Below are 27352 nucleotides of genomic sequence, written 5' to 3' on the forward strand. Positions count from 1 at the left end.
GTCAATCAGGAACAATGAAATAAAAATAATGAGGATGATTGACTTGAACATCTTTCTGCAGCATGAAGGCACTACCAAGGAAATGAATACTCCCACAGGATGAAAAATATTTCAACTTCCTTTTTCTTTTCCTTTAAAAGGTGTGGGGGCTGGGTAAAAAGTACTTATTTGTAAACTGTCTTGGACCAGATTCATCGACAAAATTAACCATTCTGCGTAAAAATAAATTTATCCTGTCTCAAAGTTTTATTTTTTTGCCAGTTTCCATTAATAACATTCAACAAGCTCTCATAATAATACTTTGTTATAAATTCTGGAGAAGAAAATGAGAAAATGAAACACAATAAATTATTCTCCAGTACTTTAATAGTGCTAAACGCTCAATACAGGTTTGGTTAGGATAATTTAGCATTCACCTTTTCAATCTTTTTAAATAAACTTTTTACGTTCAAGATTTGCAACATGCATGAAACATTTTGCTTGTTCTCTCTCGTTGGCATATTTCTATTCATAATGTTCCTTACTAGACACACAAACAAGTTAAATATTAGATACAAATCACTAATGTTATTTATTTTTTTTTTGGTCTTACAAGTACAGAAGAATAACATTTATCAATCATAACATCAATGTGACTTAAATGATGCACAAAATAAGTGCATAATTCTTGATGATACATTATTAAAACCTTCAATTTTAAAAAAGCCAAATGGAGCATGGACACAAAACATAACAGCAAGCCTCTGAAAAGCAGCATTAAATGCTTTGGGAAACTGTAGGACTTCTAATCAAAACTGCCTTACAAACTATTATTGACAATCTAAATTAAGAGTTTCAAAATTGACCGTGGCCCCTATATTCACCCACCAACCTCCCCATTCTACAGCTTTCAATAGGATGCAACAAGATGCATATTTGTCACGAGATGATAATATTAAGGCTAAAAACATTGTTTTATACAATGATTCAGTGCAAAAGGCCCAATAAATGTTTTGCGGTATGCAATGCTTTTTAAAAAAAATCAATAGCTATACCATTTGGTTTCAGGTTAGTTGAACTTTGTTTAATTCAGCAATCATGGTCAACCAAGATTGCAGCACTCTAGTCAAAGTCACGGTTAGTGAGAACAAGAGGGGCTACCAATGTCCAGACATACAACAGAAGACAGACCCAACTTGAAGTGATCTTCACCCACACAGCTGGCCATTTGCTTGTCATTGTCTTGTAATCAGCATCAGGGCTGTAGAGGGAAAACAAATAATTAGAAAGTAGTAAAGTTGATAAGAGCTTTTCACTCATCCTCCAAACAAACCACGCCATTTCAACTTTGCATATTCACAAGATTTCAGGTAATATTAAATAGTTTGGAAGACTAATTGCAGTACAAATTTGCTGATGATACGAAGATAGGTAGGAAAGCAAGTTGGAAGGAAAATACAAAGTCTGCAAAGGGATATGGACAGGTTGAGTATGCAAAAAATTGGCAGATGGAGTATTGTGTGGGAAAGTATAACATTGGCCACTTTGGCAGGCAGAATAGAAAAGCACAGCATTATTTAAATGGAGAAAGACTGAAGAACGTTTTGGTACAGAGGGAACGGAGTGCGTCTTTGGATATGAATCACAAAAAGTTAACATGCAGGTATGGCAAATAATTGGGAAGGCAAAGAGAATTTGGCCTTTATTGCAAGGAGAGGAATCCTTCCTACAACTGTAAAGGCATTGGTGGAACTGCACCTGGAGTAGAAGAATGAGAGGTGACCTTATTGAAAGAAATATTATGAGAGACTTGACAAGGTTGATGTTTCCTCCCAGGGAGGAATCTAGAACAAGGGATCATAGGTTAAAAATAAGGGATCACCCATTTAAGACAGAGATAGAAGTGGAATTTGTTCCCTCCGAGGATTGTCAGTTTGGAGTACTCTTCTTCAGAAAGCAGTGTAGGTTGGATCACTGAATATAAATCAAGGCTAGTTAGACAGATTTTTGTTTGACAAGGAAACCAAGGGTCATGGGGGAGAAACAGATAGGAAAGCGGAATAAGGCATAAGCGGATCAGCTATGATCTTATCAAATGGCGCAGCAGACTAGATGAGCTACACAGCCTAACCTTGAACCTATTTCTTATAATCTTATGATTAAAACTTATTTTCCTTTAATAAATGGGTGGGATTTTCTGCCTCCCCGTGGCAAGATCCTTGGCGTGTGACGGGTGAGCCAGGCAAAATGCCGTAGGCTTTGGCAGCACTAGAAGATCCTCCCAGCAGTCAATGATGAAATGCCTCCACCACAACACATTTTCTGGTAGCAGAGGTAGTTTGCCATTGGCTACTGGCAGGATCTTCTGGTCCCGCTGATGCCTATAGTGTCTTGCGTACTTTGCCTGTGCTGCCATGGGAGAAACTCACAGTGGAGGCACCTTTGATAGAACAGGACAATCCCACTGGCAGGAAAAGCCAGAAAATCATATCCAATGTGTCTTAATCACAACCATGGCATAGGATCTCCTTAGTATTTCAACATATTTTCCTGTTACGGCCTCCAAGTTTTAAATTTGCAGAATAGGATCATTCTTTGGCCATGTTGTTCATCAAGTCTCACACCTCAGTTCTTTCTCCAATAAAACTTTTCCTTTTCCAGTGTATGTAGATTCTCTTACGTAGAACCAGTGAGGAAGGGAACAGAATTAAATGTTGCCTTGAAGCAGAATGGAGGATGACCCAGGTGGCAGAGCACAAGTGACAGTGAAAGTCCACTTGACTTACCATAAATAGCAGGTTTTGTTTTGTTTGTCATTTTATGACTGCAATTGTGAAATTATTCTATTCTCAAATTAAAACACCGGTGCGCAAAACATCAAAGGGCTTATCCTCCGTCGCATTTCAAATTATTGAGTGCAGATACTTGTCAAAATCAATTGATTCAGTGGAAGCATCACTTGGGCTTTATTGTTAGAATTTAAGTAAAAGAAGCACGTGCTTAAATTATGGGCAACATTGTGCCAAATTCCCACCAAAAACTGACCAAGACAGAATAAAAATCAACTTACACAGTTTATAAAATTACATTTAATAGAGGAATAAGTCACCCTTTGAAAAGCAGTCTTTGTTGTAATGCAATTATTTACCTGTACCAGTTTGTAAGTGTCATCATAATGTACAGTGAAGCCAGAAAGAGCATAAAATGGAAGAACGAATAGCTATACTGGACTGTATCCTGCTCATTATCATGGACTCTTCGTACTCCATCTCCCTCTTCAATCCCAGCAGCATCTCCAGCCAAGGAGTCATCCAACATGACAGTTTCACTGCCAGAAAGTGTTAGCTTATTCACCTGACTGTTGTTCGAGGAACGAATGCTGCAAACAGAAAATTAGAATAATCAGCACAACAGCACTAGACATCCCTAAAAAGGAGATGCCAAGTGAAGTTACAACACAGGACTGTATCCATGCCAAACAATGGAAGTAACATACAACCAAGGAGCCAAGCAATCCTACGACCAACAGATCATATCAAAGCTCTGCAGTCCTGCCAAATACAGGCATAAATAACCAAGCAGGAGGTCACCAAACATTCTCATCCTCAGTATGAACAAGCTCAACATGCCAATGCAAAAAACAAGGCTGAAGTATTTGCAACCACTTCAGCCAGAAATGCTGAATGGATGATTCATTTTGGCCTCCTCCTGCAACAAAGGCACAAATCTTCAGCCAAGTCAATTTACTCCACATGATATCAAGAAACAATTGAAGGCTGTTTGCCACATACAGGAAAGGCTATAGGCACCACCAATATCCTGGGTGAACTGCTGAAGGCTTGTGCTGCAGAATGAGCCACATGTCTCTGGTCAAACTGTGTCAGTAAGGCAACAACATTGGCATCTATCTGACAATGGACAATTTCTTCCTGTCCACATAAGGCACAGCAAACCCGATCCACCAAATGCTGCGTCATCAATCTACTCTCGGGCATCAGTGATTGAAGGTGTTGTGGACAATGTTTTCAAGCTACACTTGCATAGCAATAATTCGCTTATTGATGCTCAATTTGAGATCCACCAAGATCACTAAACCCAGAACGTGTCATCACCTTAGACCAGCTATGAACAAAAGAGGTGAATTCCAAATGCAACATCAAGGCAACATTCGGCAGATGTAGTAAGTGTCAAGAAGTCTTAGCAAAGTTAATACCAATAGAAATCAGGGGGAGAATTTTCTACTGGTTGGAATCATACGAGCACAAAGGCAGATGGTTACCCTTGTTGGAAGCCAATTGTCTCAGCCCCAGGATATGGTGCAGGAGTTCCTCAGGATGGTATTGTATACCCAACCATCTTCAGCTGCTTCAATGACTTTTGCTTCATCATTTATTCAGATATTGAAGTAATCTATGCCCTGATGCACCAAGGAGTAGTTTTGGTAAGCATCCAGGTGCAGCAGGCAGTAAAGAAGGCAAATGGCATGTTAGCTTTCATGGCGAGAGGTTTTGAGCACAGGAGCAGGGATGTGTTGTTACAATTATACAGGGGCCTTGGTGAGGCCACACCTAGAGTATTGTGTACAGTTTTGGGTCTCCTTTTCTGAGGAAGGATGTTCTTGTTCTCGAGGGAGTGCAGTGAAGGTTTACCAGGCTGATTCCGGGGATGGCGGGACTGATGTATGAGGAGAGGTTGACCAGGTTAGAACTGTTTTCACTGGAGTTCAGACAAATGAGGGGGTCAATGGGTGCTATTCGGATTGGCGGTTGGTGACTAGTGGGGTGCCCCAGGGGTCGGTGCTGGGGCCTCAGCTATTTACCATTTATATAGATGATCTGGAGGAGGGAACCAAGTGCAGGGTGTCGAAATTTGCTGATGACACCAAGATTGGTGGAAAGGCAAAATGTGCGGAGGGTGTGGAGAGTCTGCAGAAGGATCTAGATAGGCTGGGCGAATGGGCCAGGAAATGGCAAATGGAATTTAATGTTGGCAAGTGTGAGGTGGTCCACTTTGGTAGGAAGAATGGTAGGAAGGACTATTACTTACGTGGCGAAAAACTGCAGCAGGTGACGGTGCAGAGGGACCTCGGGGTCCTTGTGCAGGAGTCGCAAAAACCCAGCCTGCAGGTGCAGCAGGTGGTCAGGAAGGCAAATGGGATGCTGGCCTTCATAGCGAGGGGGATTGAATATAAAAGTAGGGAGGTCTTGCTGCAGCTGTATAGGGCATTGGTGAGGCCGCAGCTGGAGTACTGTGTGCAGTTTTGGGCGCCGCACCTGCGCAAGGATATTTTGGCCCTGGAGGGAGTGCAGAGGAGGTTTACTAGGCTGATACCAGAGTTGAGGGGATTGAGCTATGAGGAGAGGCTGAATAAACTAGGTTTGTACTCGTTAGAGTTTAGAAGAATGAAGGGAGATCTCATTGAGACGTATAAGATGATGAATGGGATGCATAGGATAGAGGTGGAGAGACTCTTCCCGCTCAAAAAAGACAGTAGGACTAGGGGGCACAGCCTCAAGATAAAGGGGAGGCGGTTTAGAACGGAGTTGAGGAGGAACTTCTTCACTCAAAGGGTGGTGAATCTCTGGAATTCTCTGCCCGTTGAAGTGGTGGAGGCTGCCTTGCTAAGTATTTTTAAGAAGCGGGTTGATGGGTTCTTGATAAGAGAGGGGATTAAGGGTTATGGGGAGAGGGCGGGAAAGTGGAACTGAGCCACGACAGATCAGCCATGATCTTATTGAATGGCGGGGCAGGCTCGAAGGGCTGGATGGCCTACTCCTGCTCCTATTTCTTATGTTCTTATGTTCTTATGTTCTTATGTTCTTATGTTCTTACAACACCAGGTTAAAGTTCAACAGGTTTATTTAGAACCTTGAACTTTCGGAGCGCTGCTCCTTCCTCAGATGAGTTTTCTTCACATCATAGATGTACCAATGCCCAGAAAACATTTAAGCTCAGGCTGATGTGCAGTGAGGGGGTTCTTGTCACCTAAATGCCAATGACCACTTTCAACAAGACAGAATTAAACCATCTCCCTTTGACATTCAATAACATTACCTTCAATGAATCCCTCACTGTCAACATTGTGTGAGTTGCCATTGACTTGAAACAGCAGCTACAAGGGAAGATCAGGAGCTGGAAATTCTGTGGCAAATAACTCACTTACCCATATCCCAAAGCCTGCCCATCATATACAAGGCACAAGGAATGCAATGGAACACTTGCCTGGGAAGAATGCAAATCCAACAACACTCATTAAACTTGGTACCATCCAGGACAAAGTAGCCCACTTGGTCAGCACCCCATCCCCCAATTTAAGCACTCTTCCACACAATGACAGCAATGTGTGCCATGTACAAGATGCAGGAATTCACCAAACCTCCTCTGACAGCACCTTCCAAGCTCGACTCTCTAGGACAAGAGCAGCTGAATGTGGGCACACCACCACGTGTAAGCTCCTGTCCAAGTTACACACCATCGTGACTTGGAAATATCTTACAACTCCTTCACTTCGTTGGGTCAAAAGCCTTGGATTCCCTTCTCAATAGCCCTGTGGGCGTACCTAGAACAGATGAATTAAAACTGTTCAAGATGACAGTTCACCACCATCTGCTCAAGAGCAATGGTAATAAATGCTGGCTTTGCCAGTAATAGTCACATACTAAAGAAGACTTTTTTAACATTGCTCATTGCAGCTGGAATGTCATTTTAGGAGAGCTAAGATTAGCTGCTCTTCACGTTAAAGAAGCATTTGACTCAGTCTGGAAACAAGGCGCCCTCTCAAAAACAAGGTGTCAATTAAAAAGAAAAATCCTGCAGAGGTTAGAATCAGGTTTTACTTAAAACGGGAGATGATTGCAATTTTCCAGAGGCCAACGACTGCAGTCCCCAGGAGACTTTTTTCAGAAGCTTCTCAGTCCAAAAATCTTCGACCGCTTCATCAATGGCCTACTCCACTATAAGATCAGGAGTAGGACTGTTTGCTAATGATCCAGCGTTCATATCCATTTCAAAAATGAAGCAATCTGGGGCAGCGCGCAGCAGGATCTAGATAGCATCCTTATGGACTGACAAGTTCCTAGCAACATTCTTGTAATCTAAAGATCAGACAACACCCATCCCTCTCGAGAAAATACCCAACTACTTCTCCTTGACCTTCAGCAGAACCACCATAACCAATGCCATCATTATCCTGGTCACCAATGACCTGAAGCTTAAATCGACTAGCCATATAAGCAAAGGCAGAAATTGAAGATACTGTGGTGAACGGTTCGCCCCAATCTCTAAAGTCTCCCATGAGCTACAAGATTCAATTCAAAAAATGGATGGAAAATTCACCATTTGCATGGGTAGATACAGTTGCAACAGCTTAAACTCAAACGCCATCCAAAAAAGTGCTCTGCTACTAGGCTCAATACTCAAACCTCCATACCCAGAGTACATGCCGCAACTACAGATTCTAATGTTCACAGATTAGGAACTACTCAACAGCTCCAATCAGAGAACACTGAGTGGGAGTTTTAACTGCTCCATGGGACAGAGCGGCTTCAGGATGGGTGGGGTGCGGGGGGGTCCTCAAATCAACAAATTCAGGGAACAGGCCAGCAGCATGCATGTTTCAGTTTTGATCAAGTTGGGTTTTGAGTGCCTCTAACAGTCTGCAAAGGCAGTTCTGTAATTATATTTAAGTAAGGCTCCATTCCTGATATTTTAGCAGTGATTTGCATGCAACAACCCCTGCACAGGCTCTCCATGGCTCAGGAAACCTGACACTCAAGGAATACATTTGTGAGTGTTATCTACATATATTTCCAGAAGGCAATCAGTAAGTTTCCATTAACGTGATTAACAAAAATGAGAATGCACAGAATTAGAGTTGGCCTTTGACTTGAGTTGGGAGACAGAGTGGAGGTAAAAAGTATGTTGGGTCATAAGCGACAAGTTGTGTCTCCTGGGAACCGCTCTGTGAGATTAAACCACTTTCTACTCATCGCCCTACTGGCCACCTCTATCTTCCTGACTGATGCCCTCTTCTGGTCCCCTTTAAAGACTTACCGGAGTGAAGCTGATCTTCAAGGCTTCTTCTCAAGTTAGCTGCCTGACTACATCCATTAGGTGTCCCCAGCTTGCCAGATCAATGAGCTGGTCTCTGGCCCCATTCGAATACGGGGATCGATTTTTGTGCTCATGTTTGGGTGTAAGTGAAGTTCTGCCCTATTACTTCTCCAAATATATCATTCAGATCCACCAATTTCTAAATGATGATTAATATTGATGCATTTACAATTCCTTTTAATGTGAACTTACCTTTCCTTCACATGCTGACACAACTAGTCTGCCTACAACCAAAGGTTTTAAGTTAAATGCTTTTCTATAAAAATAGGGAAATCAGGTTGCTTCAGATCATTGACCAGATGCATAGCCATCCACCCAATTCCAGGAAACAGCCAAATGAAAAATACATTTTCATTGAAGTAATGTGTCAGATTTAACTTTTTTTTAAAATGATAATATGGCTTAAATGTTCCTGTTCAGACCATACCTTGAATATAGTAGACACAGAATGAAGAGGGCAAGTCCAACAATACTCTGTGCATCCCACCACTGCATTGAGATTGGAGGTGAAGGTGTTGCACTTACTAAGGGTTCACTCTTATTGGCTGGACTCAGTGTAGGTGCGGCCAATTGTTTAATAAGGTTCAAAAGACTAGGATTGCATTGTCGGTCTGAAAAATAAGATACAAGGTCTTAGCTTAAACGTTGCTAGGTTTTGGCCTAAAAGTTACGCTAATCTTAAGTGGGTGTGTACATGAACAATGGTTTAGTTGCTGATTAATGAAATAAACTGCATAAGTTGAATAGTAAGGAGCTCCAATGATTAAGATGCTAGAAATGAGCCCAATTTAAATCCATTGGGAATCCACTCACTAAGTACTAAAATCAGGCCAAAATATTTAGTAGGTTATTCACAAAACTAAATTAAAAACTGAAATTATGCACAAAGCTGAACTTCTGATTGGTAACCCCGATAATTTCTGTACTCAGGAGTTCATTCTGTAAGTTCAATGAAATTTGCAACAGGCTGGCAAGCTCAGAGCATGTGCATGTATGCAGGCAGCAGCCATAATTGGGCCTGCTATTGCCTTGCAGAAAAGAACAGGTACGTTGCACCTTGGAAGGACCAGTAGCCTCACTGAACAGAAAGGCAGTCAAATGGCCAAATGCAAGTTGCAGCTCAGGATCTAGAAAAATATCCCCCAGCTCCCAACATTTTTCAACAAAAAAACTTCTGCCCACTTTGAGCCCAAATGTCCTGCAATAACATGCATCAAATTGTTTGGGTTTAGCAATTTCAGTTTTGAAGATTGTATTCTCACCTTCACTAGCAAATTAACAATGAGCTTAATGGACCGTTAACTGGAAGTAAGCAGATTCCCCATTCCTTCTCATCCACTCCTCTTTCACCCTTCTATGAAATTTGCATCAGTTTCCAGAGCCAGCATTATCCACATCGCACAAAAGCAGATAGAGCTTTATTCTTAGCCAATAAACTCTTTGTAAAACATGCAGGGCTTACCAGGTTCATTAGACATTGCAGACCATGTGAGATACATAGTATACAATGTTATGATTGAAGACTGAAGTAGACCAGACCGAGGCTGTGCTTCCTATAAAGTTAAAACAATATAGTTTAGAAAAATATTTTAACAGTGCATAAAGATTTCAAATCCCAACATAATAACATTTCTAGAACACACTTTAGTAAGGCCTTTGACATGGTATCACATGGTAAGTTGTTGCATAAGGTTAAATCTTATGGGATCCAGGATGAGGTAGCCAATAGGATATAAAATTGGCTTGTTGACAGAAGACAGAGGGTAATCGTAGAGGGTTGTTTTTCAAACTGGAGGCCTGCGACCAGCTCTGTGCCTCAGGAATCAGTGCTGGGTCCACTGTTATTTGTTATTTATATTAATGATTTGGATGATAATTTAGGAGGGATGGTTAGCAAGTGTGCAGACGATGGTGTCATCTGCAATAGTGAAGAGTGAAGGTTATCTATGATTGCAACAGGATCTTGATCAATTGGACCAGTGGGCCAATGAATGGCAAGTGGAGTTTAATTAGATAAATGCGATGTGATGCATTTTAGTAGATTGAATCAGGGCAGGTAATAGTAGGGCGCTGGAGATAGTTATAGAACAAAGTGAATTAAAAGTACAGGTTCATAGTTCCTTGAAAGTGGAGTCATAGGTGGACACAAAGATGAAGGCAGCATTCGGCATCCTTGGTTTCATTAGTCAGAACACTGAATACAGGAGTTGGGACGTCTTGTTGAAGTTGTACAAGACACTAAGGCCACATTTGAAATACTGTGTACAGTTCTGATCGCCCTATGATAGAAAGGATATTATATCTAGAAAGAATACAGAAAAGATTTACTAGGATGCTACTGGGACTTGATGATTTGAGTTGTAAGGAGAGGCTGGATAGACTGGGACTTTCTTCCTTGGAGTGTAAGGTGATCAGGGGTGATCTTATAGAGGTCTGTAAAATAATGGGTAGCATAGATAAGGTAGATCGTCAACATCTTTTCCCAAAGATAGGGGAGTTTAAAACTAAAGGGCATAAGTTAAAGGAGAGAGGTGGGAGATACAAAATGATCCAGAGGGGCAATTTTTTCATTCAGGGGGTGGTGTCTGTCTGGAACAAGCTGCCAGAATTAGTAATAAAGGCGGGTACAATTTTGTCTTTTAAAAAGCATTTAGACAGTTACATGGGTATAGAAGGATATGAGCCAAATGCGAGCAATTCAGACTAGCTTAATGGTAAAAACTGAGCAGCATGGACAAGTTGAGCCAAAGAGCCTGTTTCCATAACGTAAACCTCTGACTCTATAGTACAAATAAATCTAATATGGGAAGAAATGTCAGTGGATTGGGAAGAATCACCAACAGGTCAATTCATATGGCAGCATGAGGATCATTTTCAGTTCTACGATAATCTCTGATTCATTCTATCATTTGACTACAAACTGGCAGTAAAAGGTTTACAACTAGCAAAAAAGCACTGAAATACCACGAAAATTTGAGATGGCAGAAAAAAAATCATAATGTAAATGAATGCAGCAAAGTTGCTTTGTCTTGCCATGCACTGAAATCAGAAATCCTTCTTTCTACTTCCCTCCCCCACCAGTTCCTTTTTCTTGCCTTCCTGCTTCAGTCAGTCAAGAAGTTTTTCAGGTGCAATGGTTTGACAACATCAAGTAACAGGCCGCATACCACAGAAGTTAAAGACATACTAATTTAGGAAGAAAAGTCAAGTAACGACAAGAGTTATTGGAAAAAGGTTCCCAAATATGATCTGTACTTGCAATTTTTTCAAATTTACAGAGGCTGTATTCCTTAAAATTGTGAATAAATTAAACAACTTTGTGGATCATGGGATCCCAGAGGAATCAATTTTAAAGTCAGAGTTTGTTTCCTTTGAACAATCATTGCGTGGTAAACCAACATAAAAAGTTAAAATACTACACTGCACAAGTGTGAAATGTTATGCTGAGGTAACTTCCAAAACAGAATAAATCATTAAATGTAAAATAAATAAAATGCATTTTTTTAAAAAATTACACTTTCCTCGGCACAGTAATTTTAGATTGATCGGGCTCCAACAGAAGTTGGTCAGTGGAAGCTGCTGGAATCCTGGGACTACTGACACTGACTAACTCGTGCCAATAGATGGAGACCAGGAGCTTCAGTTCAGAATTGGATAATGGAGCAAAGTCAGGAACAAAGCAGCTGAAAACAGACCCATGTAGGAACAGAGGGCGTGGGAGGAGGCAGAGAGCAATATCAGGTAGTGAAGGCAGACCAGACAGCAACATCGGTGGGGATGGAAGGGAGACAGGACAGAGAGCAATGCTGGGAGACAAAGTGGCCGTGGGGGTGGGATAGAGGAACTGAGGGCAAGGACGCAAGTACTGTGGCAGAGGTTCTGTGCACAGGCAGAGCACAGATGAAGCCTGTAGCGAACTATTTTAATATGAAACTGGCTGAGTTACACAGACATACTGACACAACATTAATGACACTGACATGAAACACATTAAACAAGCAACATTAAATGAGGACTTGCTGTACTCCAAGCTGAATTTTGAAAGTTAACTGAAAAAGAGCTCATACCAAAAATTTTGATGTGTTGAAATATTTTTTTTAAAAAATGTTTCATCAGCTTACACAGAGTAATCAAGTGTTTTCTTAAACACAATGCAGTCTGAAAATTCATTTACATTCATAATATCATGACATTAATTACAATAGAAAGATTGTTACGTAGAATATTTCAGACTGTTATAAGCAATTGTTCTTTAGTTAGACATCATGCTATTTGAATTACTGCTGCTTGCTTGGCTAAAGCAGAACTTTGGAAGTTAACAAATCAGATGGTGGGAATTCTCCTGAGTTTTAAGTGTGCTTGACAAATCCTCCAATCTTAAGTGACAACTCAGAGTGCATTCACTTTGTTCACAAACACATGCAAGCATACTACACACCCAATCTGTTTTAAAGCAAATCTGAACCAGTTAGGGTTTGAGAAGTTTAACTAAAGAGGAGTCATAATGAATTAATGAGCTATTTCTTTACCTGAATTAGAAGCATAGAGAAACAAATTGTTTGTACTGCGGAATAGTTAATTCACCTATCTTGTGCAATAACTATATAATGAAATGGTTGAAGTTATGCTTCAACGATTTAGAATCACCTTCTATAAGAGATAGAATTCATGTAGTAGCATGAGGATTCTTGTGTCAATATATGAATCAAGGGTTCTGCCACCATCACTGAATCATTCTGTCACTTAACTAGAAATACGCAGAGAAAGGTTATTTCAGATCTTCGACAATTAAACCAGTTTATGGGAAGACTACTGATACTGGACACAAGAATGTCTAGCTCAAAAACTCTTAAAAGCTGAAACTAACATTATAGAGATAAATTCCAAAATTCAGCCTCCTACAGAAGCATTTTGACTCTTTACTGTGGGTAGGACCTCCTCTTTAAGGTTAAGCCTCAAAATTTGCCTCAATTTCTTCTTTGATATTTAAAAAACACTTCTCTAAGTACACAAGAGATAGATGGTGAGCTTTCTGCAAATAACTTAGTCTGACTTTTCAGGAGTATTTGACTTGTGTCCCGTTAAATTACAACTCTCAATTTAAACAAGTTTCCCAACAAAAATATTCAGTCCAACCCTCAATACAGATAAACCAAGGGAAAAAAAACTAGGGAAATCATTTCAGGCACCCAAGCAGTTGGTTCAAGAACAAAGCAGATGGAAAACTCAAACGGATCCTGAGCTTTCATATTAGTGCGTGGCATGAGAACAAAAGTATCATGAAATCAGACAAATATAGTCTTACCTGTACTTTTGGAAGAATAGACGTAACAGACACCGCAATGCAAAGAATCATGTTGAAACTAATGAAGAACTTGTTCTCAACACATCCTTCAGGTTTAGTGTAAAACACATAGAAAAGCACAATTGCGATGAAAGACAAGATGTAATTCAGGCTAGTGATGGAGATCAAAGCTGTAGAAGAATTCAGAAAAGGTAAATCTGTATTATAACTTAAAATAGAAACTGAAAAAAACGAATTATCAACTGACGGAACTTTTTTTGAACATCATACTTCTAGTCAATCAAGTTAAAAACAGCCATAATATTCTCTCTCAGCCTAAATTATAGGTCACTGCAAAACAACTTTGAAAGAGTACTACACTTTCAGTCCCTAAAGAAATTAATGTTTCAATTGAATTATCTTTGATTCCCCTAAATTCTAGGGAAAGTAGGCCCTGTTTCCTCAACATCTCTTTATCGGACAATCCTGTCAAGCCAGGCCTTTGTGTGGTAGCCACAGCATACTTTTCTAGAGATTTGTACAGAATGGAGCTCTGCAAAAGGAGGACAAAAGGTAGAAGGGTTTAAAAGGTCACATTTCACCTCAAAGGACTCCTTCTGAAGCAAGCCACTATTTTCAGGTAGACAAAAGGATACAAACTTGTCTACAACCATGTCTCTTAAACAGGAAATAAATGGATGATCAAATAATCTGTTTTGGTACTGTTCCAACACTAAGATTTTTTCAAGAAGGAAGGGAGGAGAGAGGGTGAACAAGGACTACTGTTCTTTTCAAATGCAAACTGATACTACCCACTTGTTACTTCTCTAAGTCTAGTTAAAATAAACACTCCAGTAATTAGAAGCAATTAATCTTGTGCAATATCAGCAGGTGGACTGTAAACAATCGGCACCATAATCAGTGCTGAAGCATAAACACATCCTTTACCAGAAACATGACAAAGTATATTTCTTAAAGGCACAGTCTTATCACAATAGTAGTGTCCAGAACAGGTTCTAGTCTGTTGCCATGGGCTTAAAGTTTAAGAGGTACCACTCCACATCTAACATGGATGAACAGGAGTCTCTCCTACTCTTACCACCAGCCATTCGCATATTGGAAGGATTTGTAGACTGACATATAACCAGTCTGACCGTGCACCTTCCTTGGCCAACAAATCCTGGCGTGGGACTTGAATTCCAAGCTCTTGGTTCAGAGGTAGGGATGCTACCGCTGTGCTACAAGGCCACTTACATGGCAATTATGGGATGCCAACCAACAATTGCTCAGAGATGGAGGTTAAGATTTTAAAATCAGTGACAGAACTAGGCAGAGAGCTTTAGGGACGGAGTTGCAGATAGGACTAAGATCATTTAAAACTAGTCAATGTTGAAAAAAGGAATAAATGCACTGAAGGTCAGTGTCAGACATTTAGAAATGCAAGGTTAGAATTGGCTGTTGAGATGGAGTACAGTGAGAGTGTGAATTTGTAGATGACCAGTATATTAAACTTGATGAGTAGAGGGAAATGTTTGTAGGTCCACTTGAGCAAAGCGGTCAGACAAGCAGACTTAATACAGAACAGGATATGAGCAGCAGAATTCAGCACTCTGAAGTGGTCACACTGACTCCCTGATCTGATACTTAATCACTGCCAAAACACTTCATCACCACTTCCACCTACAGTACATTCCCATGGAAGCACAGAAGGTGCAACACCTATGTTTCACCTCCATCTTTCTCATTATTCAAGGCTGCAAAAGCAGCTTCTAGGTGAAGTGATGATTTACTTGTATTTCAATTTTATATACTATACTAGCTGATCGTGATGCAATTTCCTTGATACTAAGGTAGCCAACACAGATTACAGTATTGTTTCGCAGAATACACTGTTCAGTTCATTCTGTTAGCGTGGCTCCAAACTTCTGGTCACACATTATTTTGCTCCCATTCTGTCACACACATGCACACTGTTCCAATCATGTTCAACATAAGCTCATGGAACAGCATCTAAATTTTCAATTATATAATTTACAGCCTCTGGAGATAACATTAAGCTAAGATAGTTATGTCCTTATTAAAAATTAGCTTCATGCTAAAGGTTGACCAAATTACCATCATGCTTTGAGTGTTGCAGACAGTTGTTTCTGTTCAAATTTGCTAACTCTTATTCCATAGTAATTACGTATTCCCAGACAGTTCTATCAAATTGAACAAAGTCAGTGTTCAGAGATGAAACGTGCTTGAAATGTGCTAGCAGACCTTGAGAATTAACGAGTTCGACCAGTTCAGACAAGATACCAACAATGGCTGGCAGGCTAAAGACACCATCCCTTCTGGTAGAATGCCAATTCAGTTGATTCTAGCCAAACATCAAAGGTTAAGAACTATCCCAAGCACCTTCCAACTAATGGAAATTGACTGAAGGACATTTAAAGAAGATTGGAACCAAAAGGGCAGCCTTGTTTAAACAAAGGTAAGTATATTGACCTAAAACAAATACTATTAAACTATAAAGTATGTCAATATTACCTACACCTTTCTCAGAATTGAAGCATAAAATATATTGTTAAAGAAACAGCAGTATCACAACTGTAGATAAAGAGCAACTTGGTCAAGCACCAAGGAAGTCCAATCAACAAGAAGTTGATCACTTGCAGATATTTGCAAATATTTAACTTGCTTCATTTTTTTGTTCGTGGTAAAGTAGTCCATTGATCTTATATTTGCATCGAATGTTTTGATTTTTTGTGTGACTGCACTAGGGCTGGATAACTAATCCAAGTTTGAGTGTTCTCCATTATTCCTTGTAATTCTTGTCTGAATCAAAGTAAGTGGGCAAACAAATTCTACAATTGTTACCTCCATATCCACAACCCACCTTTGTCCTTTTATTTGTTTAATTACTCTTGCTTTTGGATCACAGTTGTTAATAATAATTCTCCTTTTCCCATTCCACCTTTGGTAATGGGGCAAGTTAAGAAACATGGCAATTCTCAATTATTGTTGCAACATCATCCCTTGTGTCATTTAATGCCTTTCTTTTTTCTACATTATTATAGACATTCTCTTGCTGTTCTCCCACACCCCAGCCACTCACCATTCCCTGCCTGTATAATTGTGCTTAATTCTGTTGTTTTTAACCTTCTCCAAATATGATGAAAGGTCAATCTAAAGCTCCAACTATATTTCTCTGTCCAAAAACGTTGTTAAATCTGAGTATTTCCAGCATTTTTAATTTTTCAGATTTCTAGTATGTACAGTATTTTGCTTGTTTCAGCATATTATTATATAGGATTTTTTAAAGCACATTTGTGCTCAGACTTTGGAAGCTAAAATTATCTTGATATTTCTGTTTATAATTAAGGTTGGTACATATTACATAATAAATTACACAAGCAGATTGGAATGATATTTTTCAAAAAGTCTTCAATACCCTCAAAATATCCTTATCTAAAATATTTCCATTACTTCTGCACAAGAAAACTGCCAACTCATGTAGATTTATCCTTACTAAAGGAACAAAAGGCACAGTAGCTAAACAAACAAGGGCACGCTACAGGAAATTATGCATTAATGCAAAAATGTTCCTGTAACCATCACTGCTAACCATCAGAAATGCCAAATTAACTAAATTGCAACAAGTAAATTAAGCAATTGTAATTCATAGCCTTAATGATAAACTGAATAACATTTTCAACAAAAGCTCAAAGTCCAATACAATGAGCTTCTAAAGAAAACTTAGTTTTTAACTGCTTGATATAAAAGTTGTTAAATATTTCCTGAAGACTGTTTCCTGCTAGTACTGATCATTTATTACTCACCTGCATACCAGCATCTTGAATTTCCATCTTCCATCTTTCCTACCCATGACTCGTTCCAGGAATGAGCAAAATCAACCAACAAAACCAGCTGGATTAGTATGAAACAGAATGCACCAGCTGTACCAATGGCAAACAAGGCTAATGGGAAAATAAACCAAACAGAATTTAGCAAACTGGACATTTAACATCTAAGAAGAAACACTGCTTCTTCATCTCTCCCCTTCTCTTTCACTTTTCTATTTAATTGCTCTTTCCTTTCCCTGCTGTTACATATTTTCCTCTTCTCTATTCTTTCACTTTTGCCATAATTTCAAACATCCAACCAAGATGTTACCATATTTGGGACCACTTTGCACACATGCTGGTTCTGGCTTAACTGGGTTCATGTTGTCTACTATGAATGAAATTCTGGAAAACAAGGGGCGGCACAGTTGCACAGTGGTTAGCACTGCTGCTTCACAGCTCCAGGGACCTGGGTTCAATTCCCAGCTCAGGTCACTGTCTGTGTGGAGTTTGCACATTCTCCTCATGTCTGCATGGGTTTCCTCCAGGTGCTCTGGTTTCCTCCCACAGTCCAAAGATGTGCGGATTAGGTTGATTGGCTAAAAATTGTCCCTTAGTGTCCTGGGATGTGTAGGTTAGAGGGATTAGCAGGTAAATGTGTGGGGATAGGGCCTGGGTGGGATTGTGGTCGGTGCAGACTCAATGGGCTGAAGGGCCTGTTCCTGCACTGTAGGGTTCTATGATTCTAAGTTAGTAGCGTATATGAAAGTAAAGGAAAACAGATTTATTTTTAATGTCAAAAGGATCAGATAAAAATTGAGAAGGAACAGATCATGATAGGCAAGTAGCAAGTATAAAGCAGAGCAGCAGTGGCATAAGGCAGAGGGAGCAAGAGAGATGGAATTAAAGAGAAAAAAGGGAATGTGTGAGACAGATGAACAAATTAACAAGTACCAGAAACAGAGAGACAAAAACAGAGATAGTAACAAGAGGTAACAATCACAAAGATAATTGTATTCTGATGCATAACATTTCTAGCATGGAACTTTCTTCGGGGCAGAGGTGGTAATGGCGATAAAAAATGGAATCATCCGAATACATATGCTTCGAATGGCCAGCCACAAAACTTAAAGATGCCTGCAATCAGAAGTGTGAAACACAGTTGGATTCAAATTTTCCTGTTTTCTTTGGTGAGGCCAAGGGGAGAGAAGAGAAAAAGGTAACAAAAAAAGTGCAGAGCTTTCACTACAGACTGAAAGATATCCAATGGATATCTTGTGGCAATGCAGAATGGAATACAACTGATTTACTGAGATGATCCCAGCATCAGTATGCATTCCTGGAAAAATAAGAAAATTAACATACAAGCGTGGGAGATATAACATCTGTGTTTTTACCTCATGTCTTCCCACCATCCAATGCCCCAAACATTCCTTTCAAAATGAAAGTATGATTTATTTGTATATCTTTTAATTTGGCACATTGTAATGCAGTCACTGCTCACAATGTTGTCTCCTCTACCTTGGGGAGATCAACCACATACTAGATGACTGCTTTACAGATTCAGCCCACAAGTTTTACCCTGAGTTTTCTATCACTCGTCATTTCAATTCTCCATTTGGCTCCCTGTCCGAGTTTTCTGTTCTCAGTCTGCTTTAATGAAGTCCAACAAACGTGAGGAACAACATATCATTTTTGGACTTGGTACTCTCCAGGCATCTACACTCAATATGAACTCAACAACTTCAGACCATCATCTTTGCCTCCATTTCGTTTCTTTTACTTTGCTGTTTTGTTTTTATTCTCGATTCTTTAACTCCTTTCTTTGCATCAGGACAATTACTATTGGTCATTCACGTCTCATCTAGATGCATCTTTTACTTCTTTACCCATTTCTATTCCTTGTTTTTTGTGCCATGAAACATTTTGCCATTTAATCTCAACTGCCCAACAACTATCCCTGGCCTTAAATTTTGCGCTTCCTCCTCACTTGCTCCAAAGTTATTTCTAATTTTCCTCAGTTTTGATTAAGTGTCATCAATCTGGAACATTAACCATTTCTCCCCCAAGACGACGGTGCAGAGGGACCTCGGGGTCCTTGTGCATGAGTCGCAAAAACCCAGCTTGCAGGTGCAGCAGGTGGTCAGGAAGGCGAATGGGATGCTGGCCTTCATAGCGAGGGGGATTGAATATAAAAGTAGGGAGGTCTTGCTGCAGCTGTATAGGGCATTGGTGAGGCCGCAGCTGGAGTACTGTGTGCAGTTTTGGGTGCCGCACCTGCGCAAAGATATTTTGGCCTTGGAGGGAGTGCAGAGGAGGTTTACTAGGCTGATACCGGAGTTGAGGGGGTTGAGCTATGAGGAGAGGCTGAATAAACTAGGTTTGTACTCGTTAGAGTTTAGAAGAATGAGGGGAGATCTCATTGAGACGTATAAGATGATGAATGGGATGGATAGGATAGAGGTGGAGAGACTCTTCCCGCTCAAAAAAGACAGTAGGACTAGGGGGCACAGCCTCAAGATAAAGGGGGGGGGGGGAGCGGTTTAGAACGGAGTTGAGGAGGAACTTCTTCACTCAAAGGGTGGTGAATCTCTGGAATTCTCTGCCCATTGAAGTGGTGGAGGCTGCCTCGCTAAATATTTTTAAGACGCGGGTTGATGGGTTTTTGATAAGAGAGGGGATTAAGGGTTATGGGGAGAGGGCGGGAAAGTGGAACTGAGCCACGACAGATCAGCCATGATCTTATTGAATGGCGGGGCAGGCTCGAAGGGCTAGATGGCCTACTCCTGCTCCTATTTCTTATGTTCTTATGCTGCCTGACCTGAGTATTTCCAACATCCTGTTTTTATTTCTTATTACTAGTATCTCTGGCATCTTGCCTTTCTGTGAAAATTCACAATTGTTTGTCCAATTCTAAGTAATCAATTATCAAAGTTCCTATCTAAGACAACATTATTTTCTTTATCTTAACTGCTGATTAAATAAGAAAATTATAAATACATCATCAAGATTCTTCCCCTTAAAAAGAATCTTATTGCTCTACCTCTTGTAAAAGGTCCTTCAGGGATGTAAAAGGCTCCTACTGTAATAGCAATGATGGCAGCTATTTTGAAGAACCAGAACCTGTCAAAAGCAAAGAAAAAGATCTCAAACTTTCAAATAAAGCAACTTTGGAAATATAGAGAAACCAGAACGAGAACCCCAGATACAACTTGCAGAGTTAAAAGGCTAAAGTTCAACTCCTAAAAGCATGAGGGTTGCAGTCAAGTGAGATGTTACAAACCTAAAAATGGCAAACTCTGACATCAGACCAAAATCTGATCAGGTTGAGTTTTAATGGGTGAAAGACAGAATGAGCAGCCAGCTCACTCCCAGGAGACGGGGTGGCCAATTAAATATTTAAAGAAGCTGGCAGCCTATGATTTAAGCTGTTTTCATATTTAACAATCATCGGCTAGCTTTTTCAGCCTCAGAAAACCCAGCAGCTTAAGGGAGGCAAAGACACTCAGAGAGCAGGACCACCAGCCTCCCAAGCTCCGTCCAATCAGATGAAGCACCCAGAACACCCACCCCACCACAGGATCAAGGATCAGAAGCGTCACCTTCCTCCTGTCTCACTCACCCCACCCCCCCACATCCTCAGAGTCAAGAATTGGATATCCACATCCACTCAGCCTGGGGGTATAGATACCTTTTTACGCATTCCCTCCACTCTGGCTGTTCTAGAATCACTATCATGTAAACAAAGCAGTTTTATCTGTTGCAAGACTAGAACTTGAATCAGGAGCTAAGCTGCAATAATTTTTGAAAGCATCAACTTCTCTTTTACGACTAAATTGTGAACAAAGAACATACGATTACTTACCCATTATGTACTGCAGCTCTGGGATCCCGACTGGATTTCACATTGATTAAAAGCAACGAAAAAAGAAAGAAGAAGACAGCCAATCCAAAGCAGATACGATAAACTGACTTGTAGCTAACTAAGACATCACAGTTCACGGATCCATGAACAGTTGGAATTTGGGTACCAAAGCCATCTTCACAGAATCCTGGAATCTATCAAGCAGCATCAAATTACAAATTAACTGAATGTTTTTTCTTCAACATATTTCTCATTACACTAGCCTGTTACAATCAGGTGAGAAGGGGTAGAATGGTTCCCCTGCTTTCCCACTCTGTTTGACCACAATAGGTTTTTTTTAAAGAATATGCTTGCCAATTCAACAGGTGTCGAATAGTTTACAGGTTGTGACTGAGACACAAAGAGATAGCTTTCCTTGTAGGTTTTATAAAAGAAAATAGATTATACTTTAAATACAATGAATACTAAGTAACAAAAATAAATTGGTCCAACTAAAAATAATAAAACACTGACTTTCACACAAACATGCACTCAAGATTCACACAAGTACAAGGTACAGAGGGGTTAATCAATACAATAAAAGTTAATGCAAGATAATTAACAAATGTTGTATGTCAAATTCCATACATATTTCCCAACATGTCAAAAAAACTTCCAAAAATTAAAAACTAAAACAAACACGGAATTCAGCCACATGAATAGTGAGATGTGTGTGCAACCAAAAGCAAGAGATAAATCAATTCTTATCTATTTTAAGGACATTAGTGGCTTGTTGCATAAACTTTTGCTGTGGCCCACTGCATTCCAGTTATGTAAATAGTTTGGAACACGAGCACGAAAGGAACAAAATCAAAGTTCGTCTAGACATCAAATGGCATGACCATTGGTGAAAAAGAATGCGGAATTGCAGCAAATGAGATTAAATAAACACAACAGTCATTTGATAGTACAAAATTTAAGTACTGCTGAATAAAAGAAATATGCTATCAAGCTATTCATCTTGCATTCATCAGGGAAAGATTTGCAAAAATACCAATAGTAAAAGAGACAACAATTTATACTGCATGAGAAGAGTGCTGATAAGAAAGCTTTGCCAGCACGTCCTTTTCTTGAACAATACCAAATAAAACATGTAAGACAAGAACGCCATTCCTCTTTAAATTTAAATACAGTTGAACGATTGCATGAAACATACCTTTTTCAACTGTGTTTCCATTCCAGGTGCCAGCATAATACAAGCCACAAGAGTGCCCACAAGCAGAATGAATGCATAGATTAATCTGGTCACGGTGGAATTCTTGCTGTTGGGGCAGCAGGTGCACAGCAAACAAGGAGCACTGCTGCACAGACATGGCACCTATGAGGCAATATCACAAACAAGGGTATTACAAACAATTAATTCTTTAACGCAATCCAAGTTGGAACATAGATTCAGAAAGCATGTGCTAGCATCAAGATACACATCTGCATCTTACATATTACAGAAAAAGTAATTAGCTTAGGATGTGGGATCTAATTCATACATTCAGATCCTATCACAGCATATTAAAACTTCAACAAATTTATTCGCACATCACTCCTTATGATTATGGTTCAGAAACTTCTGAAAACATAAGAACATAAGAAATAGGAGCAGAAGTAGGCCATCTAGCCCTTCGAGCCTGCCCCACCATTCAATAAGATCATGGCTGATCTGTCGCTGCTCAGTTCCACTTTCCCGCTTTCTCCCCATAACCCTCAATCCCCTCTCTTATCAAAAACCCATCAACCCGCTTCTTAAAAATATTTAGCGAGGCAGCCTCCACCACTTCAACAGGCAGAGAATTCCAGAGATTCACCACCCTTGATGTATTAATTGCATGCACTAGATCATAAGAAAGAGCAGGTATAAGGCATTTGGCCTAATGAGCCTGGTCCGCCATTTTGGCAATTCAAATACCCTACATTTACTTATTGCTTGTTTCTTACATCCTCAAAGAAATCTAATAGATTTGTCAAACATTAATTCTCTTACAGAAAATTGAGACCTGTCTGATCATATTATGATTTTCTAAATATCCTCTAACCGCCTTAATAATAGATTCTAGCATGTTATCAATGACAGATACTTGGCTAAATGGGCTATAGTTTCCTACATCCAGTCTTCTACCTTTGTTGAACAGAAGACATTGTTATTATGGCACAAAACTTTTAGAAAATTGTGGCATAAGCAAGTTAAGCCTTTACTAACGCCAAAACTTTGTGGAACCTTTTATACAGGAACCTCCCCAAAATTGTGACAATTAATTTTTCACAACATCACCACTCCTTAAAAATGCCAATGGGATTGTCCAATCTGCTGTTCTATATCCATAAATCCAATAAACAAGTCCAATAGCCACACTTTGTTTTAAAAAGCATATTGACCTTTACTACAGAAAGTCGCTGAACCTGAGCCAACATGAACCTCGCCAACTGCACCCAACATTTAGCATGGGAAGTGTCTGACTCAAGCTGATATGAACCTCACTAATTGCACCCAATCTTTATCAGAGGAAACTTCTGACCTGAGCTAAGTGTACCTCACCAGTCACAACAAACCTTTGGCGTAGGGAAGTCTCCGATTCGAGTCTGCACAAACACCCTGCAACCACATTCATCACTTAGCAGATGGCAGCACAGGTCAGAACTTGTTACAGGTGCCCTGAATTTATTATTCAGTGATACCTCTTGCTTTTCAAGCCATTTCATTTAGATTGGAATATTGCTGGCATAGGCTTCAGCCATTGCAATGTAAATAGGCCAAGGCCTACATGCAGCAGCCAAAAACATAAGCAATCTATAATTCAAAATGCAATCGGTCCCAAAGATTTTGGATAAAGGAAACGTGACCTGTGCACATTCTGAATTGTAACCATTGCCACTTATGGACTAAACCAGATTGTCAAGGGCGACCTGGCAGCAGCAAGATTGCTCAAAGGTCATTTTCCCTTAATGAAAAATGTCCTTCACTGAGTTTTCCTGATCTATTTAGATAATGCAAAACCATTTGCTCAAAATTAACTACAAACGTAGCGTCTTGTTGCTTTAGATCTTAATTATGGACGAAATTCAACTTTTTTTCATTTTTCTTGACTCCTAATTTCTGTACTGTATTTGATATTGAATTAACAACTCTAATTGGCACTTCTTGATTCAGGATCACTGCTACTCATTAATGATTCTTCAAACCGACTGGTTAAGGAGATAAACAGTTGCTAGCTCAGGTCATACAGGTCCCAGGATCTTTGTAGAGGACACCATGTCAAAACTGTTCTCTAATTGCAGCAAGTTCCAGTGTAAAATCACAAAGTTTGTGAGCCAAGTGCAAGTATAAGAACAGGTTTGCTGCTAAAAGCAAAATCCAGTTCAATGATTTACTACAATGTGGTCAAACATGCTTTACAGAAAAAGTGAACCAACAAGATACCATTCAACGTCAGAATGGAGAGCAAACATTTCTCAGTGGTGCTGCTTTTGAATGGCACCATCCTTACTGTAGAACATGCTACATTTTAATCAGTGCAAAAAGACAATGAATTGCCACTTTGGGGTGAAAGACAAAGGCCAACATTTTCCAGTCCATTCCGCTGGCAGGATCTTCCAGTCCTGCTAATGGCCCCCTGTAGGGCATTCCCTTCTGGGTGCAGGGCATATGCAAAATCCCTAGACATCTGTGGGACCAAAAGATCCTGCAAGCCAACAGCAGGCCACTTCTGGAAAATATGTCACAGAGGGCTGGAAAATCTTGTTCATAAAGATAAAATACTGGAAAAACTCAGCAGGTCTGGCAGCATCTGTAGGAAGAGAAAGGGGTTAACATTGAGTCCACATGACTCTTCAAAGCTGAAGAGGTAGAAAGGCGATGGATTTTGTACTTTGAAAGAGAAGAAACCAAATGAACCTGGTTTGGGCCCAGGTGAGATCTGACATCTGTGTTAGTGATAGTGTTAAAGACCAGGGAAGGTGTTAAGTGGTCTAAAGGTCAGGTGGCAAAATGTGTTATGGCAGCACAAAGATTAATGTTCTCAAAGCAAAACAAACTTTACGTAGTCTTTTGGAGGCGGGTGCAGAGGTTGGGGGAGGAAAAATAAAATTACCCAAATGGAGAACAGAGTTCATGGTCTGAACTTAATGTTAAGTCCAGAAGGTTGTAAAGTGCATAATTAGAAATGTGCTATTCCTCCAGTTTGTGCTGAGCTTCACTGGAACATTACAGGTCAAGAACAGAAATGCGAGCATAAGAGCAAGATGTTGAATTAACATAGAAAGCAATAAGAAGGTCATGTGTGTGGACTGAGCAAAGGTGCTCCACAAAGCAGTCACCCAGTCTATTTGGTCTCCCCAGTGTAAAACAAACTGCACCGTGAACGAAAAAGACAGTGGACCAAATTGAAAGTGCAAATGAATTGCTGCTTTGCCTGAGAGCTCGGGGCCCTAGAGATTGAGGAAGGTGGTAACTGGCAGGTATTATACTTAGCTGTAAAAGATCCCATGACACTCTTGAAAAGTAGTAACGGAGTTAACCCATTGTCACAGCTAACATTGTCCCTCAATCAACAGAGATTATCTGCTAACTAGCACGCTGTCTAGCACGTCTAATAAATTATCTCGTAACACTGGCATAAATCCACCACTGATGAATTAGACATGCAAGGACATGACATTCAAGGCCAAATGTACCATTTAAGCAAACTGCATATACTTTGAAGGCTTACAAGGAATGTTTTTGAGATGCAGTACACCCAGTTGTGTGTGTAACTGAAAATTTCAAAATGAAATCAATAAAACAGTTATAGAGTCATAGAATCATACAGTGTAGCAAAGACCTATCGAGTCTGCACAGATAATATCCACCACTAAAGGCGTGCAAATCCCATTTTCCTGCATTTGTCATAAATTGGTTATATTTAATCCATTATTAAAGCTTTTTAACTTCCATACAACAAAATCTGCACAGCACTGTTGGGTGGGGCCATCTTTCAGACGAAGCATTAACCTGAAGTGCCCTGATACGAATACAAGAGGTCCAATGCCCTGGTTCATTAAAAGAACAGGAAGGTTCTATCTGGCATCCTAAAATTTATGGGACCTTGCTGAGTGTATACCAGCTGTCACATTTCCCATATTAGAACAATTGGTCGTCCAAGGTCACAAACACTGCTATCAATATCAACAAGTCATTTACACTTTTCATATTAACTCTGGCAACATCCAGGTTTAAAAAAACAGTAAAAACTGTAAAGTAAGAATACAGTTCAATATTGAGGGGGGGGTTGCCCCCTATTAGGAGTCCCAACTTCACTGCTTTCTAGAAAGTGTTTGCCAGGATTTCAACTCAAATGTTTGACAAACAAGTCCTTTTATGTTCTTCATTTAATACACTCATGTTTAAAAACATCACATGATTACCAGGAAATAACTGTAACTGAGTTGTACAGCAGCTGAGAGGGGAAATGGAAAAGGGAGGTTTAGTTTCACTACACATTTGATTTATGATTGTCACGTGTATTAGCATACAGTGAAAAATATTGTTCCTTGTGTGCTATACAGACAAAACACACCGTACATAAAGAAAAGAAAGGAACGCAAAATGTGGTGTGAAGTCATAGCTTGAGTGTAGAGAAAGACACACGATCAACGACAAGGGGGAGGTGAGAAGGTGGTGTTACGTTCTCTAAATATGATTAATTACAAGAGGAGGGAAGGGGGTGCTCCTTTCTCTAAATATAAGAGGGAAGAGGTGAGAAGGGGGTTGCTAGTTTCTCTAAACATGATTAAGCAGAATACGGGATCCAGCTCACAGCTGGCTCGCTGTAAACGCAGACTGTGAAGGACGGAGCGGCCGCCGCCCCGCCTTTATCCGGAATCGCCAGCCGCTTTTAAGTTTGATTTTTTTGAGAGTGAAGATAAGCGGCGGGGACGGGGGATCGGGGATAGGGGACGGGCGGCTGGCGACCTGGTGGGTTCATCACCGGATGACACTGAAAGCTCATCGTTAGTCCGGCAGCCAAGGCGGTGTGTGAGGCGATGACAACTCCCGGCTCGCAGCCCCGCGGCCTCGGCCCCCTGGCCGGCAGACCAACTCCCTCCTCACATTCCATCCTTACCAAGCTGCCGAGGGAGCACACTCCCAATACCGAGCCCATCGCTCGACGCTAGCGGATGACCAGCAAGGCAAACGGCGGTACCAGCCTCTGACTCTCTCCAAATGGCTGCCCTCCCTTCCCGTTACCAGGCAGCCGGGATCCCCCAGCCAGCCAGCAC

General features: G+C 40.3%; 1 protein-coding gene across 1 annotated transcript; it reads right to left on the bottom strand.

Moving 5' to 3' along the window:
- Positions 1-348: 348 nt before the first annotated feature.
- LOC145353936 (serine incorporator 1-like) lies at positions 349-27352 on the bottom strand. The gene is made up of 10 exons (XM_080204946.1): positions 27196-27352; positions 22263-22424; positions 21068-21261; positions 20246-20325; positions 17200-17337; positions 13397-13566; positions 9554-9644; positions 8519-8702; positions 3128-3358; positions 349-1240 (listed from the first exon to the last, which is right to left on the bottom strand). Exons 1-10 carry the CDS (start codon positions 27232-27234, stop codon positions 1102-1104), a joined length of 1428 nt encoding a protein of 475 aa, XP_080061072.1. The 5' UTR covers positions 27235-27352; the 3' UTR covers positions 349-1101.

This window comes from Carcharhinus amblyrhynchos, chromosome 16, assembly GCF_965287045.1.
Source record: "Carcharhinus amblyrhynchos chromosome 16, sCarAmb.v2.hapA, whole genome shotgun sequence".
NCBI classification, from domain to species: Eukaryota; Metazoa; Chordata; class Chondrichthyes; order Carcharhiniformes; family Carcharhinidae; genus Carcharhinus; species Carcharhinus amblyrhynchos.